Below are 24,394 nucleotides of genomic sequence, written 5' to 3' on the forward strand. Positions count from 1 at the left end.
AACTCGTGTTGGAAATACTTCGATACTGGCATAGCTGAAGGGTAGTTGCCATTGTGGGATTACTTCTTCTTCAGTTTGGAAATAAGAAGTATAAAAGTGGCTGGTGGTGCTTTCCGGTTGTCTCTAAAGGTGTTGCACCGTGATGGCCATGGAACCAGTCCTGGCATAGCCCTGGCTGGTGTTCCCTCTGCAGACATGTGCTGTACTATTGTGGGCTGGTTCTTTTGATGCCTGGTTTAACAGATACCTTACTTTTTCCACTGCAAGTGTATAGTAACCTGTGCTTCATTCACGGTAACGAAGCAGCAGCTGGCAGTGACAACAGGTCCTGCTTTCATCACGAGCTGCTGGGGTGGGTTCCTGCCCTGGCTGCTGCTTTAGCTTGCTCTGCTCATAGATAAACCAGGGCTACTTAATACTGAATTGATTTTTGGTTTGTTCTTTTTCCTGTTCTCACCGATTTCTGCCAGTATGTCCACGAGGCTAAAAATGAAGTGGGTGTGGATTTTTTGATCATTAAGTAGATTTGCTTTTTCAAGTGGCGGGTATAGGTTAGTCACCAAATGAGCAGCCTGTTCTGAAGACATTCCTGAGTTGTGACTTTGTGGGGGGTGAATGTGCTTGTTGAGACTTTGTTCCTGCTCTGACAGCTGACTGCTGTTACGTTGTTCTGGGAAGGCTGCTTGCAAATGGACACTTGAAAGGAAAAAAAAAACCTTAAGGTCCTTTAGACGTACTTTGACGCAACTGATAGAGTGCCAGGAATTTGTTAGCAGCTGATTAGCTGTAGTTTACATAGAGAGGCTTGCCAAGTTTACATTGCTGTCTTTAATTGCAGTGTAGCTGGCCTCCTTGTAGCAGAAGGATTGCTAGAGACAGGAGTTTGCAGCTTGGCGCTGACATCTTGCAGCTGCGAAATACCATTCTGTATTGTGCTGCATATTTTAGTTCTGGAGCGCTTCGAGCTGTGAAGTACTCTTGCCTAATTCCGTACAGATGAGACACTGGGTTGGGATGTTGGTCCACCTCTGGTACTGAATCATCATTGAGGAACAAAATGTTTTGGGACCCATAAATCACCTCTGGAGAGTTACTAGAGGAGAGCAGGTATGTACACAGTGCTTGTCTGCCCTTTTGGGTGGTTTGAGTAGAGCGTTTCCAGGCTGACTGCCTTAGTGGAATGGAAGTTCTCAGTAAATATTTAGAAAACATCTGCATGGTTATGTTTATAAATAGGAAGACAGAAAATGCAAAGTTACGGTTCTCTAAGCAGCCTTGACTTTGAACCATGAAGTAGCTGCATTCTACCTGCCTGGGTGGCAGAAGTGCTCTCTGCTTTGCTGACTGACTAAAGAGGAAGATCTTCTGAACAGGTGCACAGGAAACAAACGTGCTCCTTTACTGGCTGCTGCCAGCTCTACCTAGGTGGCATTAAACATCCCGAGGACATCTTGGGGCTGCACAGAACTAGACCCAACAAAGGGAGAGAAGAATGTGTTGCATACAACAGGCAACTGACTTTATATTAGCCTTTCTGAGTATTAAAAGGAAATAGGATCGTTCTAGTCTTCCCTTGTTTTTTTTTTTGTTTTAAACTGAAGCTTTCAGGGGTTAAAAAGCTATTGAACATTCAATTATATGGTGTCAGTATAAATTTTTCCTGTGTTAGTTGTAGCCCTTACTCCCTGGCGATGGAAGATGCAGACGTGACAGTCTTGCTTTGTGTAATAATAGAGGAATTTTTCAAAGCTCAGTGGACTGAATCCTTGTGACTCCTTGTCGGAGGTATTGGGCATGAAAACATTGCTTGTTGCCATTGCCATCTCTGCCCCCTGTGCTTTCCTTTTTGGTTCAGTTCCCTCTCCCTTTCTCCCCTTTGTTATCACCCTCATTGTACAGCTTCTAGGAGGCTGCCCTTTTTATCTAAACATTTTTATTGGCCTTACCATTGGAGATGTGGATTCTTTCTACTCCATCCCTGCTTGACAGTACTCACCTCTGCCCTGCACCTCTTGGTTTGCCAATACCTGTTCTGACACCTTCTCCCCTCTCTACATCATCTTTAAGGGTATCTGTGTTGTTTGTAGCTTTGATCTCTTAGATTTGGATTTTCTTGTCTGATTCTTCTGCAGAATACGTGCAGCATCCTGTACCAGATTTTGAAACAGGTGTACAATAACTTTGTTGCCCGTCTTGCCTGTTGTATTTTTTCCTGCCTTTGTCTTCTCTGAATTCAGCTTTCTTGTGGTGAGTGTGCTGTTACCATCCTTCACCTTTTCTGATGAGATCAAATAGATCTTCATAGCTGGGGGTTTCCCTGCTGCAAGTTCATCCTTGATCCTGAGATACAGGCTCAGTGCTCCTGCCTTACCAAGGGTCTGTTGATTTGAAAGGGTCTTCGCTGAACATTCTTCACTGCATTCTCTGCTGCTGAAACCAAGTGATAGGTGAAAGACACGACATCCACTGTCTTGTCTCAGACCCTTTATGTTCTTTGGGACTTGAGTGCATCTATCAAATTTCTTACCTGCTCTTGATGTTTTTTTAATTGTCTTGATCACTTACTCTTTGCATCATTTGCTCTTCTACCCTCTGTCCTTTCAATGTTCATTTGTCCAAGTGTGACTTGCCCTCTTCTCCAGGGCCATAAAGCAGTTGAAAGCACTGTGAACAGTGGCAACGACTGTTCTGTTTATTATTGTTTCTTTTGTGATTTGAACTGATGATCCAACGCCTGGGATCCCAGTGTGCTGGTTATTACTGGATTTGCTTTTCAGATCTTGTCACCACTCATATCTCTTTTTTCACTTTGAGCAAGTTTAATTTATACCAGAAGAGTTTGACTGAACGTACTGGCTCATATCGTCCCGCTTTTACATATCCTTTTGTGGGCAGCGGAAGAGGACGCTCCCCTTTAATTCAACTATTTGCGTTCTCTAGATATGCCTTGTTCCAGTTCTTGCCACCTCCCTTACTCTCTGGTATGCATTACTTTTTCCCAGGATTTGGAGGCCAAAAAAAAAAAAGATCAACTTGACATCCTTGACCCCACTTGTCTCTCCAGCTACCTTCCTCTCTGCTTCTCCTTTCATTGTGCAGACGGTGCACCATTAAACTGTTCTCCTCTGGTTTATTTTTGGACTCTCTCCAGCCTGGCTCTTGTTGCTTCTGTTATGCTGAAGCCAAAATGTTCCTAGCTGCAGCTTTCAAGTTTGGTTTCTCTTGACTTGAATTGACTGTTGGCGTTGGCCCCGCTGTTCTTGAAATGGTGTGCCTTCTGTCCTCCCATTCTATAGGGGAGGAAATGGTGTTCAAAAGGGTTTTCTCTTATTGTCAGCTTATTATTTATAGATGGTACACGTTCATCCGTCTGCATGCAGGTATGACTGTTTGCTTTAGGCATATTTCCGTTTCTCCAAACTAAACTCTTGGCCTATCTCAAGTGTTTATTTTGGGGAGATCTATTTTCAGCTCCACCTTTGAAAGCTTTGTGTTCAGGGATGCTATTCCTGTTGTCTCTTGTCATCCTTGTGTCGGCTGTTACTGATGCTATTAGCATCCTGCCAGTCACTCGTTCAGCTGTTGTAATCTGTGTCCTGCCTCCAGATGCCATCTCTCCAGGCGATGAATGCGTTGAAGCCATTTAGCATAGTTCTGAACATTTTTCGCTAAGGCCACACTTAATGTTTTGTGAATCGACTTGTGAGTTGCTAGGGCAATGAAGGCCTGGTGATCACCAGCTTCCTTCTGTAGGAAGGTGTCAGCTCTGTCTCTGGGGGGTAGTCTGCATGGCTGTCTGACTTTGCTCATATCCTGTTCACTGGGAACTCTGCCCCAAAGGGCTAGGTTTGATCTTGCTATCATTGCTTCTGTATGGCTTCCTTGTTTTTTGTTTCCACTTTCTTTGCCACATCCAGCGCGTGAGCAATTTGTCCCTGGGGCTTATGCCCACTCTGCCTGATACTCCTTTCACGAAAGGAGATGAGTTGGTTATTGATTAGTGGCAATGTTCTTTCCACTCAACATTTCCAGTGGATGACGTTTTGCTCTCTTCTGTGCTTTCCCCTCAAACTTTCTGCTTTCTCTCAGTATCAACAAAATCGTCATTATAATTTCAAACTCTATTTGTCATGCCCAAAAGCTCGAGAGTCCTCATGTTGTTGGGCTGCTGAGGACTAAATGGAAATGCTCCTTACCACTGCCTTGGTGTATCTCATTGTCCAATCCCTTCTTTCTGCAGCTTGATGTTTAACCTAAGGCAAGAAGCTGTAGGAATTTGGGAACTGATGCCAGCAGTTTGTGTGCAGCACCTAGCACAGTGAGGTTGCAGAACTGGAATTTCTGAATCGCCAGGGAATACTAATAGAAGTGCACTTGTGTCTTGCTACAGAAAGAGGAATAAAGTGATCCTTTAGAAAGCTGCTGCATCTTACGTGTTCTAGTTGTGTGGGAAATAAGCTTAAAATTCTGCCTACAACTTGGTTAGAAGAATGTGCAGCTTTTTTTTTGTTTGGGTTTTTTGCCATTTTTAATGAAAACATGTTTAAAGGGGAACGGGGAGGAATCTGAAGGAAGATTTGAGTTCTTCAATCTCCAACCACACACCTATTGTCTAGACCACATCAGAAATCTGTTGGATCTCTGCCATGCTTACCTGGAGCAAATGGGAGTTAGGCTGTGTCTAATCACTGACAAGTGTAGCTTTTTGATTTTGTTTGGTGTGTTTATATTAAATTGCAAGAGTATTTGGCAAACTAGTATTTTTATGTTGCTATAGCAAACCTGTTATATCCGGGAAGAGTGCTGTAAGTGTATGTAGTAAAAATTCTTTTCACTTAAATTATGTCAACAATTCTGTAGAGGATGTTGTGTCTATAGACTTGTTTGTTCCTCTTCTTTCAGTAAAAGCACATTCAGTCTTTGATAAAATTTTCTATTTTGAGAGGAATATGTTCTGTTGAACTGTCCCCTCCCGCTCAGAATGCCGTGACTTTGGAGTCACTTCACTGCTTGTTTTGGTATGATTTGTATTGTGCTAAATTTTGTCTAAATACACTGAAATGTTTAGACTGATAAAAGTAATTTTGTGAAATGTTTCTTTTCTCCAGTATTCCTCACTTGTGCTTGTTCCTGAACACTTTGTCTTTATGTCCTGGAAGTTTGTTCTGTCCTCCCAGCTGTGGTTTATTATAGCCAGTGTGCAGCTTCTGTATCCTCAACTCTGTTATCGTTGAGCACTACTCACCTCTGTGTGGTTCTCTGGCCGTGTTCTTGTTTCTTCCATTTCTTAGTGGCTATTTGTCTTTTGCTTTGCATTTTTTGAGAGTCCCCATTCCTGACAGTGTAGTCGAGAGCTGAACTGCTGGGGAAGGTGGGTGGGAGTAGAAGGCAGAAGCACGCTTCGTCTCAGCTGATTGATGATGGTGTCTTTGGTTTGAAATATCTGCACTATTTAATGCTGTGTTAGTTGAACAAGCTTAGTCATGCTAATGACTGCGCATGCATTTGGGAATCGCTGCTACTAGATCATTTTTCAGCAATTTCGAGTGAGATGCTGCTATAAAAGGCCTCAAAACCTTTTGAAATGCCTGCACGTGAAATGATAATGTGGAAATACCTTAAGGTGTTTTAAGGAAGCTAAAACTCTTTACACTGGAAGCAACCACATCAAGATGCTAGTTTTGTCAGCATAACCTTGTGCTAGTGTGTTTGGAAGTGCACAGGACTGGAGTTGCAGTGCCAAGTTGGGTGCTTATCCCAAATGCAACCTTTGGGCATTTGTCTGCCTTCAGGATTTAAGATAAGGAGCTTGCTTTGAGGAAGTAGAGAAGGAAAAGAAACCAGAAACAAGCTAAGTGTGAGATTTCCCTGTGGTGTCCACTGGCAAGATGTGAACTCTTAATAAAATAGTCTGTCTTTGCAACTTGATACAGGATGAGAAGCATCTTACTTGCGTTCTGAGATATATGATCTGAAATAAAATGAGTAATTGGCTTCTGCTCTGAATACTGACTCTTATTTGTTCAGTTATTCTGCTTGTACAGATTTCTTGACTTAAGATACTACTAACCTTGGCCACATTAATTGATGCAGATTGATTACTTTGGTTGCTCCCTGGTCGAGCATGTTTTATAAGTTGTTGTGGTGAAACAAGCAAGAGCTTTAAGCCTTGGGTCTTCCGCAGCGAACAGTTTGCATGGAGTATCTTAGGAATATATAGGAGAATGTGTGATAACTGTAAAAACTGCCCAGACAAACAACTAACACACTCCTTCCTCTTTTCCTTCGAGATAAAACTGATTCTGTTTCATTTCTTGCTTCTACCCCTACCTGTAGGCTATTTTTATCAGCAGTTAATGTGTTTTATGTTGTCTCTCTTAATGGGAGGTAGGTATTTTCAGAGAAGGGAAAGCATGGGGAGAGAAGGTGCTATTTCCCATGGTGAATCTGGTGCACACAGTGGTCTGTAAAATTTCCTCTCTCGTGAGGTCAGTGTCTTGAAGATTCTGGATCATGTTTGAAGTTCTCGCCCGTGGAGTTGCACAGTTATGAGAAAATCTTGGCTTAGTGCGTTTTCCTTTCATGACTCTTGTATTCATGGTGTGAGGAGAAGCTTGGAATATGTGGATTCTGAGGACTGGCAATTGAAGCCTTAAAGGTGAATTCATCACTCCCCAGACTTATTTTAAAAAACTTATGGGTTTTATGGGACATGACTTATGATTCATGACTTCGAATTGTCAGTAGTGGGGGTATTTTACATCTAGCAGTCTTTTTCGGTATGCCTTTTGATGCTGCTCAGTGTATATCTGTGTTTAAACCTCCTTTTCCTCTTTAAACCTTTCTGTCAGGTGTCTTGCCAAAGGCTGCATTTAACAAAACTCAACAGTTTCAATACTTTTAATAAATGAACATGAGTTTTAGAAATCTTTGTTTGTACAAAGGGAAGAGAGAATGACTGAGAGGGAACAAGGAAAAGCCTGAGGCTGCAAAACTTGACTTGTTCCTGTTCCTGTCTTAATGCTATGGATTTTAAAAAGTGGGTGTCCAAACTGGGGGCAAAAGTGTGGGAAATAGTATGTAAATACCAGCAGGCTTATTAGCATGTTAGTTGTGGCCCACTTACCTGACAGATAACTTTTTTAAAATTTTGCCTTTAGGTAGCAGATATCAAATGAGAAGTACCTTGAAAGCTGTAATGCATGGAGCTTTGTAACACTTTGGTTTTGTTCATGTTTTTTATTTTAAACTTGTCTTTTAAATCTATTTACAGGGACCAGCTACCTGTGTAGCATTTTCAAGAGCTGGAGACTTATTTGCCTCTGGAGGTTCTGATGAACAGGTATCTGTCCAGTTTAATTTGATAGTATTGTGCCTTGTTACTGTGTTCTTGGCATCTTGCTGCTTTCTAAGAAGAGATATTAAACATAGACTTTTCTTACTGAGGAAGCTTTTCACCTGAGAATGGCTAGGTACAACAGAGGAAATAGAGTTCTTGTTATATGCCCTTCTGAGGCATCTGCTCCTGGGGAAAAAGTTAGACAGGTGTAGAAATTGCTGTGTTGAGATACCTTGAACATCACAGGCTGTGCTGATGGATCCTCTCCTGATCTGTCACTGGTTTGTTCTGAGACTCAAGCGTTAAGGACAAGCGAAGCAGGCAGGGATGCTTCTCATGAGTACTCATCCACTTTTAAGCTTCTAGAGCTGCTGCTAAGGATTTTACTCCATAGATTTGCTCTTGATATGTTGAAGTGATTTATGTGTTAAAGGCCGCTCTTCTGAAATAAAACTGCATTATGGAGACAAGATGCAAGTAAGTGATATTTAAGTTTGGTATTCAGGGGACAACCTAACTCAAGAATCTCTAATGCTAGGCTTAAAGTACTGACTCCCCTTTTCAGGTGAATAAATCCATGATAAACCCAGTGAGTAAGTGAGGTGTGACTGAAAAGTGTTATAATGCTAAACATGGTATTTTAATGTGTTTGTGGGTTTAATGGTATATTCTGCACTTTGCTTTGAAGTTCTCTAGGGAGCTCTAGTTTCATGATGTTCCTGACCCAAAGGACGTTGGAAGAGGTCACTTACCTGTTGAGAACTCGATTATATTATGTCTGTATTCAGTAGCATATTTACAGGAAACATCCTTAAGAAAGGTTTGCAGTGCTCAAATTAGGTAAACTTTGTATTTGCTGACTCTTCTCTGATGTGTTGATAAAATTGACCTTTAAGCAATTGTAGATGGAAAATTTTCATAGAACTTTCTTCTGCAGGTAATGGTGTGGAAGACTAACTTTGATTCAGCAGATTATGGTGATGTACTGAAAACACAGAAGTCTGGCACTAGCGTGGATGGGACCCGTCACACTCTGGTAGGTCAGCGTACAGAAATTGTGCAGAGATCCCTTTTAATAAGCTTTCTGCAGCTTGAAATCGTGTGACTCTTCCAAGCAGTTGAACTAGAGAGCCACCTTTCCTTGGTATTTGAGACATCTGCAAGATGTCTGTTTTTAACCAATCTTGTTTGTTTGTTTAACTTGCTTTATAGGAAAATGCTATATAATGATTTTTAAAGGGAAATAAATTTAGTGCATGTACCTGTGCATTTTTTTATTAACAGTCGGTGTTTAAGAATGCGTGGTAGGCTTGTATGAGAATCCACACAAAAAAGCATGGATGTAACAGCTGAAATCAATTTTGCTAGTTGATATGAATCCTTTTGACTGGTGTCAGTCCTGAAAATAGATGTTGTTCGTGATATCTCTTCGCTGACAGTCAGCAAAGACAAAAGGCGTCTCTGTGCATAGGCTTCACACATGAGAATTAGGTGATGCGTTGTATTGGAGCTTCTTCCCTAAGTACTTGGAGGTGTTAGTTCCTATCAGTTCCCTGAAGCATGTGTTAAGAGACATCTGAGTTCTGACTGTATCTGATGGATAAATCCACCAACGGAGTGATTCAGTGTGATGCACTGATGTGAGCCTAGTGCTGAGGTTGGGTGTCATGGCTATTTACAAGAGCAGCTATTTAAAGTTACTGCCTGTCCGAGTTACAATTTTTGCACGTTGTAATGCTTCACTTAAACTTCTGTATTGTCTTGTCCATCTTTGGATGTCTTTAATACGTCTGAGTACACCTACAGGATTCTGAAATATCGTATTATTGCATCGGGATTTCTTTGATACATCTTATTCATCATGAGCTGTAAGCTAAAAAGCCGTTTGTGAACCAGAGCTTTATCCATATGTGGCATTGCCTCAGTTGAAAGGTAAGCTTCTAGCGAACATCTGTTGCTCTGTGGCAGTGTCTCCAAGCATACCAACTTAAATCTTCTGTACTGGGCTACTAAACTTATGTTCTCTCTTAAACACGGTAGCATTTTTATTGAATAAGACTTCAGTCCATTGCTGGAGGTGTTGGAATAGCTGTAGTGTTTTGTGATGGACAAGTCTGAGTCTGCAGCTTTAGACCTGATGCTTTACTGTGTGGAGAGCTCTGTAAAGAAAGCAAACAAAACCGGAGGATGTTAGTGCTAGGTGAATGGGAGAGGATGATAGGGAAGCAATCGGAGATGGAAGGAGCTGGTGAGATTATTTATTGCTCCTTGGATGATTTTGGCTAAAGCAAACTTCTTTTCATCTTCTCCTATGTTCTGACTAGCAGTCCAATGACCACTTTGTTTATTAGCCTGTTGAACTGGACTAACTTTGAACTCTTATCTGCATTAATTGAAGATGCTCTGCAGTACAATTATGGGCTGAATTACACTAGGGACAAAAAATGTTTTTATGGGAGGAAATGACATTTTTCAGTTTGTAACAGTCCAAGGAATGGCTTAAATAGTGTGGGCTAAGTGTCTACTAGTGGGAGATTATGGGAAGTTCACCCCCACCTGTACTGCTGTGATTACTAAAGCATATTATTCAGTAGCAATTTAAGGAAAGGAAGGAAGTGCCTGAGCTCTTCTAAAACTTAGTTCTTCATTTCAGAACCTCTTAAGATGTGTATTGAGGGTAACTGCTGAGGAAACCCCTTAAGTGATGACTAATCACTCTGAATGTCTGTCCCTCCAACAAGACTGTTCTCCTACGGAAGAGGGTTTGCCTGGCAAAATGTCTACTAGATGCTGCTGGGACCAGCTGTTTGTGTGCCACTGATGGGCAAATCCATGTCATGGGGTGGTGGTTGACAAGGGGTTGCTCTACTCCTGCAGGAAACGGGGCACTGCAAATTCTCCGAGGTGTCATGTATCGGTTTGAACCCAGTGCTGTGTTTTACAGAGGGCAAAGTGAATCCATTCTGAGTCATGCAGAAAAGAAATACTTTATCTTGGGGGACCTAAATTACCTCGAAGGAATATTTTGAACAGCCATCAAAATACAGTCTTTGGTGGGCGCATATGGCATGGGAGCTGCTGATCCCAGCGGTTCTACCTGAACATAAAAATCTGAGAAAGTTTCACTGTGTTATGTGCAACTTCCAGGAGCTCAAACTGAGTGCTGGCCGGTGGGATTCTTCCTTCCTATTTACTCCTTGGGCAAACATAGTATTATCTTTTAGTTTGACTAACACAAAAGATGCCTTTACTACATCTGCTGTGTTAGCTATGAACATGGGTAGAGTTGTAAATGAAACTTTTGTCTGCCTTCAACATTGAAATTATCCCTGACTAAGAAGCAATGGAAATGCAAAACATGACCAGTACTCAATATCCTTGTGTATTAGGTTATTAGGGATGTAATACCGTAATATAAAGGCAGTTATAATTGCTACAGTTAGAAGGGGAAGAATAAACAATGTAATCTGAGAATACTGTAGGTTAATCTGTGAATACTATAGGTTAAGGTTAAATTTAGAATTTATATGAAATGCTCTTTGCTGTCACAAAAAAGCTGATATCTCTCAAAATGTCTTGGCTTGTTATTTTAAGTATAACCTGAGTGTGGAAATCTTGGCTCCATAACTTGTCCATTCATGGCAGTCTGTTCTTTCAAGTGAATTTCATTAATTTTGTCTTTAAGAGCCCAGCATTACACATTTCTAAAAGAGTACCATCACTTCTACAACTTACTGCAAGACTTAAATTTCACTGTATATTCAGTTTCTTCTTGTTTTGAACAAAATGTCTGCTTTTTTAATAACGTACTTGCTTTGGTAGATTTTATGTAGTTGAGATCAGTTGGCTTTTTTGGTTTTTTGTTGTTGTTTTTTTTGGGGGGGGATTGTTTTGATTTTTTTTTTGTTTGTTTTTCCTATTAAAATCAGACTCTTGGTTTCATGCCATGGGCACCTTTTCCTTCAGTGAAAACTGAAGCCTCTTCATCTTTCTCTACTGCTGTGCCACTGTGCCAGGATTCTGCTTCATGAATAATACTGAGATTTTGCAGACATTTGCGATGTAACTACATTTAAAACGGGCATACAGGTTGTTATTTAGTTTTGATATCCTTAAAACACATGAATGCTATTCTCGATGTATTTTGAATCTCTTTTCACCCTTTACTTAAGTCAGAGAGAATATTTTTCCAAGGATTGCGTACATTCTCATGTACAGCTGTATAATGTTTTCTTTAGCATTGTGAAAGCACAAATACTAACCAAAACTGGCCATGTAAAAACATTTAGTTTAGTGGTTTCTCATGGGGAGTCAGACTAACATGCAAGTGCTAAGAAAGAATAACTGAACACAGACATCAAAACTAGTTTGTCATCAAGATGAATAGGAAGGCAAAAGAATTCTAAATAATCTGTGGGCTAAAAGAGGCGTGAAACATTGACAGGGTTGGTGAGGTTGAGAACAAAATTGCTCTAAACCAATTTTCACCTCTATAGGCAGAGACTGGAGCTTTTAGAGGATGCTGGTTTCTCAGGCAGTTGGTTAAAGTTCATTAGGAATCAGGCTATTGGTCTTGTTTGCAACAATAGGCCTGAACTTCAAAGTTACTCTGCCCACCTGCTCGTGTTTTCTGTAAATACGAGGCTTGGGAGATGCAATTTGCTTTGAAACTAAAACGGCTCCACACAAGGACGATGATGTAAAAGCACAGACATGAAAGTGTGATAAAGAAAACACTAAAGCTGTCAGAAGTGAATTATAAATACCTGTTAGCATAGATGTGAGACTTTGAATGTTAGATCAGAGCTATAGTATCTCTGAAATACGGACTCTTAAATTATAAGATAGTGATTGTTGCTATGAAGTGTTCATAATTGCCCTGAAAACTGAAGTTAAGGGCAAGCACTTGTGATGTGTGCAGGATGAAGCTGATGGGAAGAAATGAAGTCTTAGTCCCGTGTGTTGATCCCATAAGCATTTGTGTTTGCTTTGATCTAGAATCTGAGGGCTAAGAGTAAATAATATGCTTTAAGCTGTGTTATTGAGTGGTAAGGACCTAAAAGCAAAGTTTGAATAAGATTTTGCGTGTGACTATAAATATGGGATCTTATGGTTGTTCTGAGGTCGCTAACGGGAAGCGTGATCGTCTGTCTGTGTGAAGGGTTGCGTAGGATCAGATGAAAGGGCATGTTCACAGATCTGATACGTTGTGAAAACATTCATCATACAGATTGCTCTTTCCAGAAAGCGTAGATAATATGTTTTGGTTTGGGGCTTTGGTATTTTTTTCCCAAATACAAGGAAATTGTAGTACGTGTTGTTACAGCTGATGCAAGTATGCAAGAACACTTGTTTAATTATGTGACAGATTTGCTGCTATTGTTGAGTAATTCCAAGAAGACTATGTATGGTCAAGTGTTACGAGCAAATGCTGAACAGTTGATGTCACATGGACAGTTAGAAAGTGCTGGGGTGTTTAGATAAGCTTGTACACTGGAAATCGAGAATGAAAACATTGTAGTATAAGCGGAGTTGGTAAGTGGTTTTTCATGAAATATTATGGAAAGTAGGAAATATTGATACAGAGATTCTTTACTCAGATTTAAACATAAGCCTTCTTTAGGCATGTTGTAACTTTGTTCAAAATACTACTTTGCAAAGGAGGGATCTGATGAGGGGACTTCTTAGGCTTTTTAAAGAAAAATACTTTATGTGTTGCAGTACCTCAGAGGCAAAGCTATTTTGAACAGGAGGAGCAAGAGCTTTATGTTTAAATGGCAGTGACATGCACAGTCTGCAAGGGTTGTGTGTAGTCTGTGTATCTCAAACTAAGCATGTCCTGGTGAGAGAGATAATAGATACAGCAGAACATAAAATTAAAAAAATATAGTTTTCTCCCCACTTTGAGCTGTGCTTATTTCTTCAATGGCAATTTTTCCAAAATAGTTCTATTGAACAGAATTGGTTAGTTATTCCAAAAATTGTGATCTGATCGAAAGTTGTCCAAAATTTCCAAAGCTGACGACCTCTCTCCTTTGCTGGTTCTGTTTGGTGACCTTGGGTGCCTCCAGTGCTCAGTCCGTGGTCTCCGTGCTGACTGCAGCAGTTCATTCTGTCAGCCACCCATTCCTTGTGTAAATACATTCCTCCTGAATTACTCATAGGCCAGATGTGCCTTTTCTTTTTTTGACCTTTGGCTTCCAGATTGCTAGCTATCTCTAATTTTGGCATCCATTAATACTTATGAATATTTTTGTACTTTTTTTTTTTAAAAAAAACCCTTGCTATGAAATCCCCTCCGGGGAAACAGTTTCACTGCACAGAGCTGCAACTCTTTGCAATTGGATGTGAATGTGTGTTGTCATTTGCACCTCCTCTACCCCTTCTATTTATTTATTTTTAAGTATTGTAGGGGAGGAATCCTGTATTCAGCAGCAGGGGATCCAGCCTTCGGCCTGCAGGATAAGTGTGGTCTACAAAATGATTATTTTTCCTCATCTATCACCTTGTTTTTCTGAGGATGCGCTGCCACTCCAAGAGGCGTTAGTCTGGTACATGATTGTCTTCCTCTTGGAAGAGGTAGGTAGATTATCTACTTAAAATGACGACAGTGTGATGAGGGTCAAGATGTTTTCATTACTCTCTACGCGGCTTAACTGCGAAGCAGAATCTTCATCGGGGTAGGCAGGAGTCTCACTATGGACAGATCATGGAATACTCATTCACCAGGAGCGCAGTTGCAGCTGGTTGCCCATCTCTGCCTGACCTTGTTTGTCTTTCACTGAAGGAAACCTGCTCATGTAAGCCTATTGCAACACGCGACCTTGTACTTTTTTTCTCAAGGAGTCAGATGTTCAACAGGATCAGAGGAAAAAACTTCTCCTTTCCTCTCCTTCCTTTGTAGTGTGGACAAAGGTGTGTCTCTGCTTTGACCTGTGCCTGAAGAGGCTGTGCTTGTAAACCTTGAGAGCCAGAAGGATGTCATTTTTTTTCATTGCTTGTGTCATTTTCGCAAGAGCAGCTTAATAGTTTGTTCTGTGCACAGGTATGTTCCTTCCACTCATCTTGCTGGAAACCAGAGAATTAGAGTGGGATGAACTCTAACCCCCAAGAGGTACCAGACACTTACTCAACTAAGACCTGTCATGGTGAACAAGCCTGCATAGTTGACATTTGCTTGATCTCTTTCTGCCTGGTTCAGCATTCTCAGACTCTGGGAAAGTAATTGTTCTTCCTGTTGTGATAGTGTGGTTGGTAGGAATAATGGCTAACGTGGGCCAGAATGAGCATACTGCTTGTTCATTAACAGACACACATTCTTCTTCAGACCGCGATTCTCTTATGCTGTGTGTTTACAGGCCTATCTGAACTTCTTTCCCCTGGTACAGATAACCTGGTTCAAGCCAGAGCATCAGGCAGGAAGGCAGCAGTGTCGCATCATCCCTTTTGTGGGTGGTCTCCAAGGAGGTTACCTCTTGATTTTGTCATTGAGAAGATTGGATCTAACTGAGCTCTAGAGTCCAGCCTAGTTCAGCAGCGAATAAAGTCTAGCACCAGTACCAGGTTTCTTTGTATCAGGAAGACTGGGTTTATCTGAGCAGAGCTGGAGAGCTGTTACTGGATGACCATGCTCTTTGTGGAACCTCACTGCAGATCGTGATGGTTTTCTGCATCTTAATTTGACTGTGAGGCTGCATCAGACTAAAATGGCTTTTTCTCACTTAGCTAAATGAGCCTGTACCTCTCAGGCAGCTAACAGCAGAGTGTCTTGCTGGAAGTTATGCCAGGAAGCCTCTGTTAATGGGTAGCCCTCTAATACTTATTTCAGCTTCCTTTTCTTATTGTTGTTGTTGCTGTGTGAAACCGATTTTTTTCACAAGCTGATGGGTTTTACCTCTATCTTGTTGCTCTTTCCCCTGAATCTTCTGGATTTCCTTTTCTCTTGATCAGGTCCATGTAAGGAGAGAAGGGTGTGCATGACAGGTGAAAACTTCAGGTCCTCTCTGACTTTATGTGTTGAGATTTATTTTTTTTTTTTCATGTTTTTGCAAACTGTCCTTCCATCAAGATCAGAGAACTAAGAGAGGAAAAGGCAGGGGACAGAAACCCTCAGTTTGGCTTTCAGAGAGACTCTGAATCAAACTGCAACAGCTTTGCCTGTTAGTGGATGGGAGCAGCTGTGCTGCTACAACTGTTTTCCCTTGTGTTCTGGTTTGGCAAGATTTTTTTCAGAAATAAGAGGATCAACTTTTAATTTCTGTCATCTTACAGTGAATAGATTTGTTCTGTAAGGCTCTGGAACAATAAGGCAAGTCCTGACAAGTCATTATTGGTCAGAATAAAAATTGCCTTTTAAGTTCAGCATCTCAGGCTAATTAATGTAAATTCACCCACTTAGGTTGCTGCTGTATGTGGCTGGTTTTAATGCTTGAGTCATAATTCAAAGAGAAGAGAGAGAGACAAGTTTTACTTTTATTTTTCTCCCCCCTCAAGCTGCTATTCTGTGTCAGCTTTGAGATGGATGAAGATAACTCAAGCTTTAAAAGTTTCTAAGATCTCAACCTTTTTTTGCTAAAGTCCAGACTTCAAGCAAGTGTAATAACAAATGGGCATGTTATAATGTGTCTGTGTATGCTTATATAATACATAACATGGATTATTTATAAGTAACATAGGCATGCACATGATATGTATGTTAGACAGCACATACCTCTCTCATCAGAAAGAGGCAAATTACTGTGAGGAAGGAAATGAGCTGGAAGCTCTTGTTCACACTTGAGGAGATCACTGTGTATGTTTTGTTTCTTGCCTTGGAGGCTGTTATTGCTTTTGGTGTAAAGGAACCTATAGCTGAGGATTGAGGGTGAACACTTTGTTTCAGTATTTGGCTGCTTTTTCCTGGGAAGTTTTCCCGAGTGATCTTAAACAGGTCCAGGGAACAGTAGTTTTATTCTTGGTGTAATTTCTTAGTGATTGTGTGGGTTTGTTTTTTGGGGGTGTTCTTGGTTTTGTTTTGTTTGTTTGTTTGTTTGTTTTGTTGTTTTTTTCATTCCACACAAAACTGTTCCTCTTGAGATTTTTGGTGCTCTTGTTCTCCAGGAGTGATGTTAGGATAGCCAGCTGAGCATCAGCTGTACAACCAAGCCTAATTAGTCAGTACTAAATTCTGGAAGACCTTTTCTCATATATATATATGAGAAAATGTGTGTGTGTGTGAAGTGAAGACTACATAGCACAAAAAAAATTATGAGCCTGATCTCAGCTGGCATACAACCAGTTGATGCCAACACCAGATAAACGAACTGAAAAACGTGGGCAGCGCATAGCTTGGATGCTTTTACCAGTCGGCATAGAAACTTGTTACCTGAAGCTACCTCGAAAACTGGGATACCAATGTCTGTCTTGGTTTGAAAGTGACACTTAGAGGTAAGTTAAGTGGACCAACAGGCAGTGAACCAAAGAGCAATGTCGCTGGAGCACTGGAGGGGAACAGCTTTTGCATTGTGGCAGGCAGGAGGAGCTGCTCTTGGCTGGAGATTGCCAAACAGCGTCACTGTGGAGATAGGTGCTAGTGTTTCTCTACGCAGATGCAAGTTTCAGTCCAAGGGCAGCCGTCTGTGTATGGGCGGGCTGGTTTCATGCATGTTTGAGTGCCGTAGCTGGCCCTTAGCTGTAACCCCTGTTTCTTTTCTTCGTGGCAGCTTGGTTGGCAGAGCTGGGTGGTATGCTGCCATTTCACTTAAAATACACAAACGTTGCTGCATTCGCCTCCCTCTGCCAGTGGTTCACTTAGGCTTTGGCACAAGACATTGGGATTTAAAGGCGTTTGAGATGCGTCTATTAACTCTATTTCTTCTTGGGGTTATCGCAGACTTAATATTTTGTCTATGGCCATTACAGTAGAGGTGTGAAGTTGTAATGTTTTAACTCAGTATTTTTAGTAGCACCAACAGGGAGAAGGGTTCTGTCTAAGTAACTTCTAGCCTCTTGCATATCTAACCCAACTTACCTTTTGTATGAAGCAAAAACACAAGCAAAGATAAATGGGGAGTAATGTTAATTTCACCTCCCTTTTCTTGTTCTCTTCATCCCTCCGAAATCCCCTTCTGTTATGCAACTTGAATCCTGAAATAAGAGGTGAGACAGGATGAGTGGTCCTATAAACTGTTTCACAAAGCTAATTTAGCTTGTATCCTGTTTCTAGTTGTTACCTTATGCTGGTCTGGACAGTAGATGTGGAGTAATACAAGTCTTGAAGAATGTGATTGCTCCTGAAATTTAAGTGCTGCCTTGACGAGAGGACGTGTTTCCAGTCTAGAGGAATGTGCCTGTGCCTGGAGAGCTGTATTCAATGATATTGATACCAGTCAATGATATTTTGTGCGGAGCAGGGAGAAATGAGGTTACCTCGCCATTTGTAATGAGTCCTCCAGTCTAACATGGTGTGCTCCATCTGACCTTCCTGTGGAGCTTACCTTGAGGCTAATATGCTTCCACTGGATGTCACTGTTGCTCTCTGGGAACACGTTTCAAATATCACTTTACCTGTGGTGAAAATGACTCCTCAAAATAGGAGACTTTTAATGGTATTTCTCTCTCATTTGGGTTAATAGAAATGGGGTCTGAATAAACAGTGTACACCACCTGTGGGAGAGTGTTTTGCTCCTCTGTTGGTTTTGGGAGAATTTTTTCAGCTAAGATAGTGAATTTAACTGCATTCAGTGAATTTTAATACATTGGATGTCTGTATTGAATTGAATACAGTGGATGTATGTGTTGCTTAAAGGAAATACTAGCTTTCTAGATACTTCAAAATTTAATTCTTGATAATGTCATATTTTCTTTAAAATCTAAACAAACCTGGAACACTGTGGAAATTGATTTAATGAGACTTAAAGGTAGAGCTGAACTTACCTGCCTCACACCACTCAGTTCCTCCTTCCAGTGGAGAGAAGTGAAGAGCAGAGGAAAGAACTATTTCCTCTGGGTTGGATTATAAGAATCCTACTTTTTACTGGTACGTTAAATTTCAGATGAGTGGTTATCCTGTCAATATATATTCTGAACATCACTATTTAGAAAGCAAAATGACATTTTTTTTTTTCAGTTGTTCAGTTTTACTACGGATGTTATGTGTTGTGTAGTTAATACTTGCCCTCCACCTCCTGATCAGCACTGTAGTAGCTGACCAGAATGTTGTTTAGCCAGAACAGTTTTTGTAAGTGGCTCAGCAAGAGACCTCTGGAATGAAGGCTGATTAATTTTCCTCTTCCCCCAAGTAGTTGCACTATGCTGTCTTTAAGTGGTTGCTATAAATAAATCACTTCTGTTTTTCCTTTTGTCACTGAGAACTGTATTGTATTCTGAAACTGCTCATCTGTTCTTCCTTTAATGTTCAGCTGCTTCTTGCTATACTCCCAGTGCTTAATACACAGATGTTGTAATAAGATATTTAATGGCAAATACATTTGTTTCATTGTACTGAATAAATTGCACATTTAAACTGACTAAAATAATTTAAACCTCTGCAGCAGAAACTGTTTCTGGTGCCTGTCCCTAGGATTCAGCTGGTGCTTTACCCTGCAGGTGAGTCAGATGAGAGCACAGGTGTCTCTCACAGCAACCCTGATGCTCATCAGTACTGAGATTGCCACAAAGCTGATGCATATTTCAAGGCTCTTTCTATATTTTTACAATGCTTTTAAAAAGTGTTAGGAATTTAAATTGCTGGTGGCTGGCTCACTGCATGATATATATTGCTATTAGGATATGGGTGGCTGTAGTTTAATCTGCGAGAGGTTTTCTTGTTCATTCTTATGGGCAGTAACGGGTTCATTTAATCCTTTCACAAAATTTGGAAAGATTTCAGTCTGGGGGCAGTTCTTTCTCACTTGGGTACACATTTCGCTTCAAATGTGCTGGTCATTAAGTTAGTGGTAAATACAAGTTGTAGTGTGGCTGTTAACAGAAAGTTTCCAAACATTCCCATCTTGCTAAAATATAAAGGGCAAAGCTTTCCCTGAAGGATCTCGTAGTGAAATTTGGGAACTATTGGTGATTCTGTAGAGGTGACCTTATTACCTTTATAACACAGCTTGAACTGGTGTCACTGCTGTACTTGGACTGTGACAGAAGTCCAGGTGGGTGCTTATGGCAGACAGCCTGTCCCTCTGAGCACTGCAGTCTCTCTCCATTTTTTTCATAAAGAGCAGCATGCTTGCGCCCATCAGAAAGTTTGACAGCTTTCTGAAAGTAGTGTCGAGCAAAATCCTGGGTGTCCGTTTTGATTTTAGAGTACTTGCGAAATGCCCTGTGAAGTCCTGGCTGTAATTTCTTAGCAGGCAAAGCTTTCTTTGACTGTGAAAAACTGAGACTTGGCATGAAAACCTGGCCGGATTAAAAAATGAAGTAAATGAGTAAATCTGTTTTTCTCTTTGATGCCATGGGAGGAAGGCTGTGCTATCGCTGGTGCCCTGTGTTCACAAGGCTTTTGGTAGCAGAGGGACATGCCTTGAGGATTGTCAATACAAATAGATCTATGTGGACTCCCTCAGCCTCTTCCAAAAACGTGAATTGAAACTGGTCTAGTGAAGCTGATCCAGCTGGATGGAAACACTCTGCTTTAACCTGTGAAAAGGAGAGCACTGTGCCTTTGTGGGATGCAGCAGCGTGAGTGTCCACCTTGGCCGGGCTGGCTGGCAGCTGATCCTTTGCCGCTATCGTTCTGCCATTCTGTACATCATGGGCTGTATTTGCCGCTCGCAGTGTCTCTGTGTGTGTCTGGCTGAGTTTGCAGACGTTTTCAGAGAGCTCCACCTTGTGCCAGACCTGCCTGCGTTGGGCAAATCCAGGGTTAACCTCTGAATGCTCCAGAGCACTTCTCTGAGAAGCCGCCTTGGACAGGTCCCAGGCTTGAGATTGCAGCTTGAAGCCATCGGAGCAGGTGGGATGAGTAAGAGGCAAGAGCAAACTGGCTTGTTTTCTCTGCCTGACTGTGGGCAGTGATTCAAAGTGCTGTCTGTAGGTGTGAGCGGTGGATACTTGTGTTTTGCACCTGCTGTGACAGGGACAGGTAGGTAGGATGGGTTTGTTCCTACAACCAAATATTCAAAGAGCCTTGGTCAGTTGAAAGCCTCCCTTTTGGAAGTCACACTCTATGACACATTGACATCATTTTTTACCTGCTGGCTGGATGTGTCTCTAGTTTAGACAGATGAACTAACTCAGAACCTCATTGCTGAAGACACCAGCTATGGGTTGTCTTCTTGATGATGATGGGCTGTAAGGAACTGTTCAAGCAGCTGTGATGTTTGTATTGGGGCAGTGTGCCCATCATGCTTCTGGTTTTCAGTGTAGATACACCTCTGTTCATGGGGGCATTGCTACCATTCAGAGTGCCTTCAGGAGCCTTCATGGGCTTTGTAGAGGTGACTTACTTGGGCTGTCATGGGGGTAATCCGTAGCCTGTGAGCTGATCAAGTAGGATGTAGCAACTGTGACAAACATCTGCTGCTGCTCCTGGCTTCAACCTGACGTGATGAGGAACCACCTGGCTCTTATAGCATCAGGTAAGGAAACATCTATGAAATATTACCCTTGCAAATATGCCAGAGTCTTAAACTTTGTGGACTGTAGCAAAGAGAATATCAACTCTGAGTTCAACCCAGCAGCTGTTGGTGAAAAGCTGTCTGACATATGCTGTAAAGATAGAGAGAGAAAATATGTTGGTACAGTCATTTTTCTGCTCCTGTGAGTCAGCTTGTTCTAATGGGTTTTGAAGTGGATAGCTCATCATCATTTGGGGTTTTTAAGTGCAGGTTGTATGCAGTGTTAGCTCACTTAGATTTCTGTTCTGCCATAGTTGACTGGCCTAAAGTTACATCATCAAAATAGGATAGTCAGCCTTAAAATGAGAAAACGTGTTTTTTAATGCTAATTGGCCACTGAAAAGCAGTATTTTGTGTGTTGGGGTTTTTAGGGGGTTACAGCAAATAGCAGCTTTGTAAGGCTGGCTTTATTTCTGCAAGAACATGTTTTGGTTGATGGAGTCAGTGCATCAGCAAACAACGTGGCTCTTGGGCTGCCTGCAGCACAGGAGTAGTTTGAATGTGGCTCGCATGCTGAGGCTGCGTGATAGGACCTGGAGTGCGGGCTGTGGTGGCCTCGGGCCTGTAGATAATCCAAATTATCCCTGCAAATGGGAAGAAGCAAATTAGCAGAGGCTGGTGTGGCTGGTACCACTTGATACCCAGCTGCATCCCATGCCTGTGGTGGAGCAGTTGTTATATGTGTCCTTTAAACCTTTCCTTTCCTGCCTCTTACACAAAACGTGTTACGATGCTTGGCTGTGTGAAGATAATTCAGTGGGCAGGGTCTGGAAGAATGGTTGACCCTTGCTAGTTAGTGGACAGTAGCCAGTCGTTCTCCTGTCAAAGCTTGCAGTGGCCTCTTTTCTGATTCCCTCTGTAGTCACACTTCTGTTCTTCGCATTGATGTTTTCCCTGTTGGACTGGACCTCAACATGGGGGGCCTTGCTCTGGCCTAAATCAGTGACTCCCAGCAGCCCAAGTTTTGTGGTTTTTTTTTGTATATATGGCTATCTATATATCTATATTTTTAATTTTTATATGTCTCTATATGTATATGCACGTGTGTGTATCTTCATAATGCACTAAATGGTTCTGTGTTTAGTTACATGAGCTGGTTTAAGGTATTGTAGCTTAGTTGCACATCTACGTACACGTGGCACTAAATATAAAGATGAGCAGGTAAATCAAAACGGCGCTGATGAGAATTGCATTTGTAGCAGTGGATATATGAGACAAGAGATGGAAACTCTTTATTGCTTAGAAAAAGTACATGTGGGAGAACTTCCAGAGATCACTTTTATTTTTTTTCAATCTGTCAGAAGTCTTTGCTGCTTTGTTGATTTGCAAACTTCAGTCACTTATGTAATAAGTGCATGGGGTGAAGTTGCACCAGGCATTGGACTGTGGAGAACTCAGTTTTGAGTGTTGTGATCTTGGCTTTAGGTTCAAATCTTGTCTGTTACTGTAAATTGAGAAACGTAAGTCTGCAGTTGCTTCATCAGTTGGCTGATTTGTTTAGTTAAACTTTTCTGAACTGCTTCTACTGGTGGTAATGCAAATAGTGTTTGTTCTAGAAGATAGCATTTTGAAAGAAAAGGAAGGACTAAGTCCTCTGGTAGAGATCTATTTGTGCTTTTAAAACTTAATTTATTCCGAATGAAATATTCAAGCTTGCGTAACTAAAACAGCTGAAATTGAAACTTCAAAGTAAACTTGTTCTTAACCTCATTGAGGAGGGAAAACCAGTTCAAGATATAAACAAAATTAAAATTACTAAATCAAAACTGCCTCTTTCAACGCATACGAGAACATCTTGCCGTACTGCTGAACTTGACTGCAGTACAGCATCCTTGCTTTCTTACAACTTCCAAACATGGGAAGAGGCTTCTGCTTCGCTGTTGGAGTGAGATAATTGGACTCCTCTTCAGGTAGCTTCCTTAATTCTTACAACTTGGATGTAGTGTTTCCACATGGCTCCAGTAAGTCTTCGTTTACCTGCAGGGTCTCTGTCTATGTACTACACGAGCACGCCAAAGCTCTTTGCACTTAGGAAATTTAAACCTTGTAGCACTGCTTTAAGGTTGTTATCTAAGGTTTGCCTTTCCCAATGAAGGTTTCAATGCAAACACAAACACACGTGCATACAAAAAACCCCCTTCTACTGGGGACGGCATACAAGTCTGCATCAGCTTTTTCTTTTCCAGCTACGGCAAGAACAAACAATTCCTTTTCTCCTTTGTCCATTTTTAATAGCATACTGTCCTAACATAAACTGTTTTTACTGTTTACCCTTCATGAAACAGAAACCTTTCTCCAGTTGTTTGCATCGCAATAGCAGATTATGTCTGTTTATTTTTCTAGCAATCAGAAATGGATTGTGGTGTTCATCTTAAGAAAACAAAAACTCAGGATTCTGGTAGGAACCACCAACAGCAACCGGAGGAGATCTCTCTCACAAATACCTTGGAGCATATTATGGCACAGCTGGATGTTCTGACTCGGGTATGGTTTGCTTTTTAATTTTGTAATGAAAAAGGTGCCTCTGACTGGAAGGTCTGGGAATGTTTTGCAGTAGTTTCATAGAATAAGTGTGGCTAGTTCAAAACCTCTGCTTTTTAGTAATTCTTTGATAAGTGTGTCTTCATTTGCATTTCACCTTATCTCTATCAGTTCCCTCACATGGACTTCTAGCTTAGGCCCTGCTTTTCCCCCAGTTCCTTTATGCTACAGCGTCGCAGAGTGCCGCTTGAGGCAGCTCTGGTATCCTGTGCTAGTAGCTGAGGTTCATCTGAGGTGATACCTAAAGGGGTAGTTGGCAGTAGGACTCTGTTTTGGTGAATAATCTCTGTCTCCCTTCCCTCCCCTCATTGTACTGCAGTCTCTAGGTAAACTCTGTTCATATCCCACTCCTTTCCCCCACCCAACATTCACCTACACAGTCCAATTTGTGCAGTATTCCCCTCCCATCAACAAGTCTGGGCCCTTCTGTGCCTGGTCTCTGAACCACGCTTCTCCTGCACAGCTAACAAACAACTCATCCCTTGCTAATGCGTTAACACGTGGCTCTTCCTCAGAGTCCTTAAGCAGTGTTTGAACGGTACCAACTGTTAATGGTGATCACCACAGGATGTGTTTACTTGATTAGAATTTGGGGATAGAGCTGTTTTTTTCTTTAAATAAAGAGCTGCTTATTGCTGCTGTGAAGAAATACCATTTTTGATCGTTGTCTGGGGCTGAATTTCATTGTGTTTTTGAGAGGTATGAGAGAAGGGAGAAAGCAAAGGATAGTAGACATTGGTGATCTGCTGTAGATGACACCATGGCTGTAGGATGGAAAAACCTATGTGGGAGGGTTTTTCTGTTAGAGTGTTGTTTCTGAGGAGGAACAAGCAGGTCTTGAACACTTGGTATTGAACATGCTGATTACTAGTCTGAGTTAGCTCTCTGCTCTTGAAGTATTTGTCAA

The 24,394-nt window shown here is 41.4% G+C and overlaps 1 protein-coding gene across 1 annotated transcript in view; it reads left to right on the forward strand.

Moving 5' to 3' along the window:
- POC1A (POC1 centriolar protein A) overlaps nt 1-24,394 on the forward strand; it is a 47,488-nt gene that overhangs the window by 14,983 nt on the left and 8,111 nt on the right. The window contains exons 7-9 of the mRNA XM_009876800.1: nt 7,274-7,342; nt 8,277-8,375; nt 23,290-23,430. Of these exons, the coding sequence (XP_009875102.1) occupies nt 7,274-7,342; nt 8,277-8,375; nt 23,290-23,430 (309 nt within the window). The remainder of the gene's footprint in view (nt 1-7,273; nt 7,343-8,276; nt 8,376-23,289; nt 23,431-24,394) is intronic.

The sequence above is a fragment of the Apaloderma vittatum genome, unplaced genomic scaffold, assembly GCF_000703405.1.
Source record: "Apaloderma vittatum isolate BGI_N311 unplaced genomic scaffold, ASM70340v1 scaffold16519, whole genome shotgun sequence".
Taxonomy (NCBI): Eukaryota; Metazoa; Chordata; class Aves; order Trogoniformes; family Trogonidae; genus Apaloderma; species Apaloderma vittatum.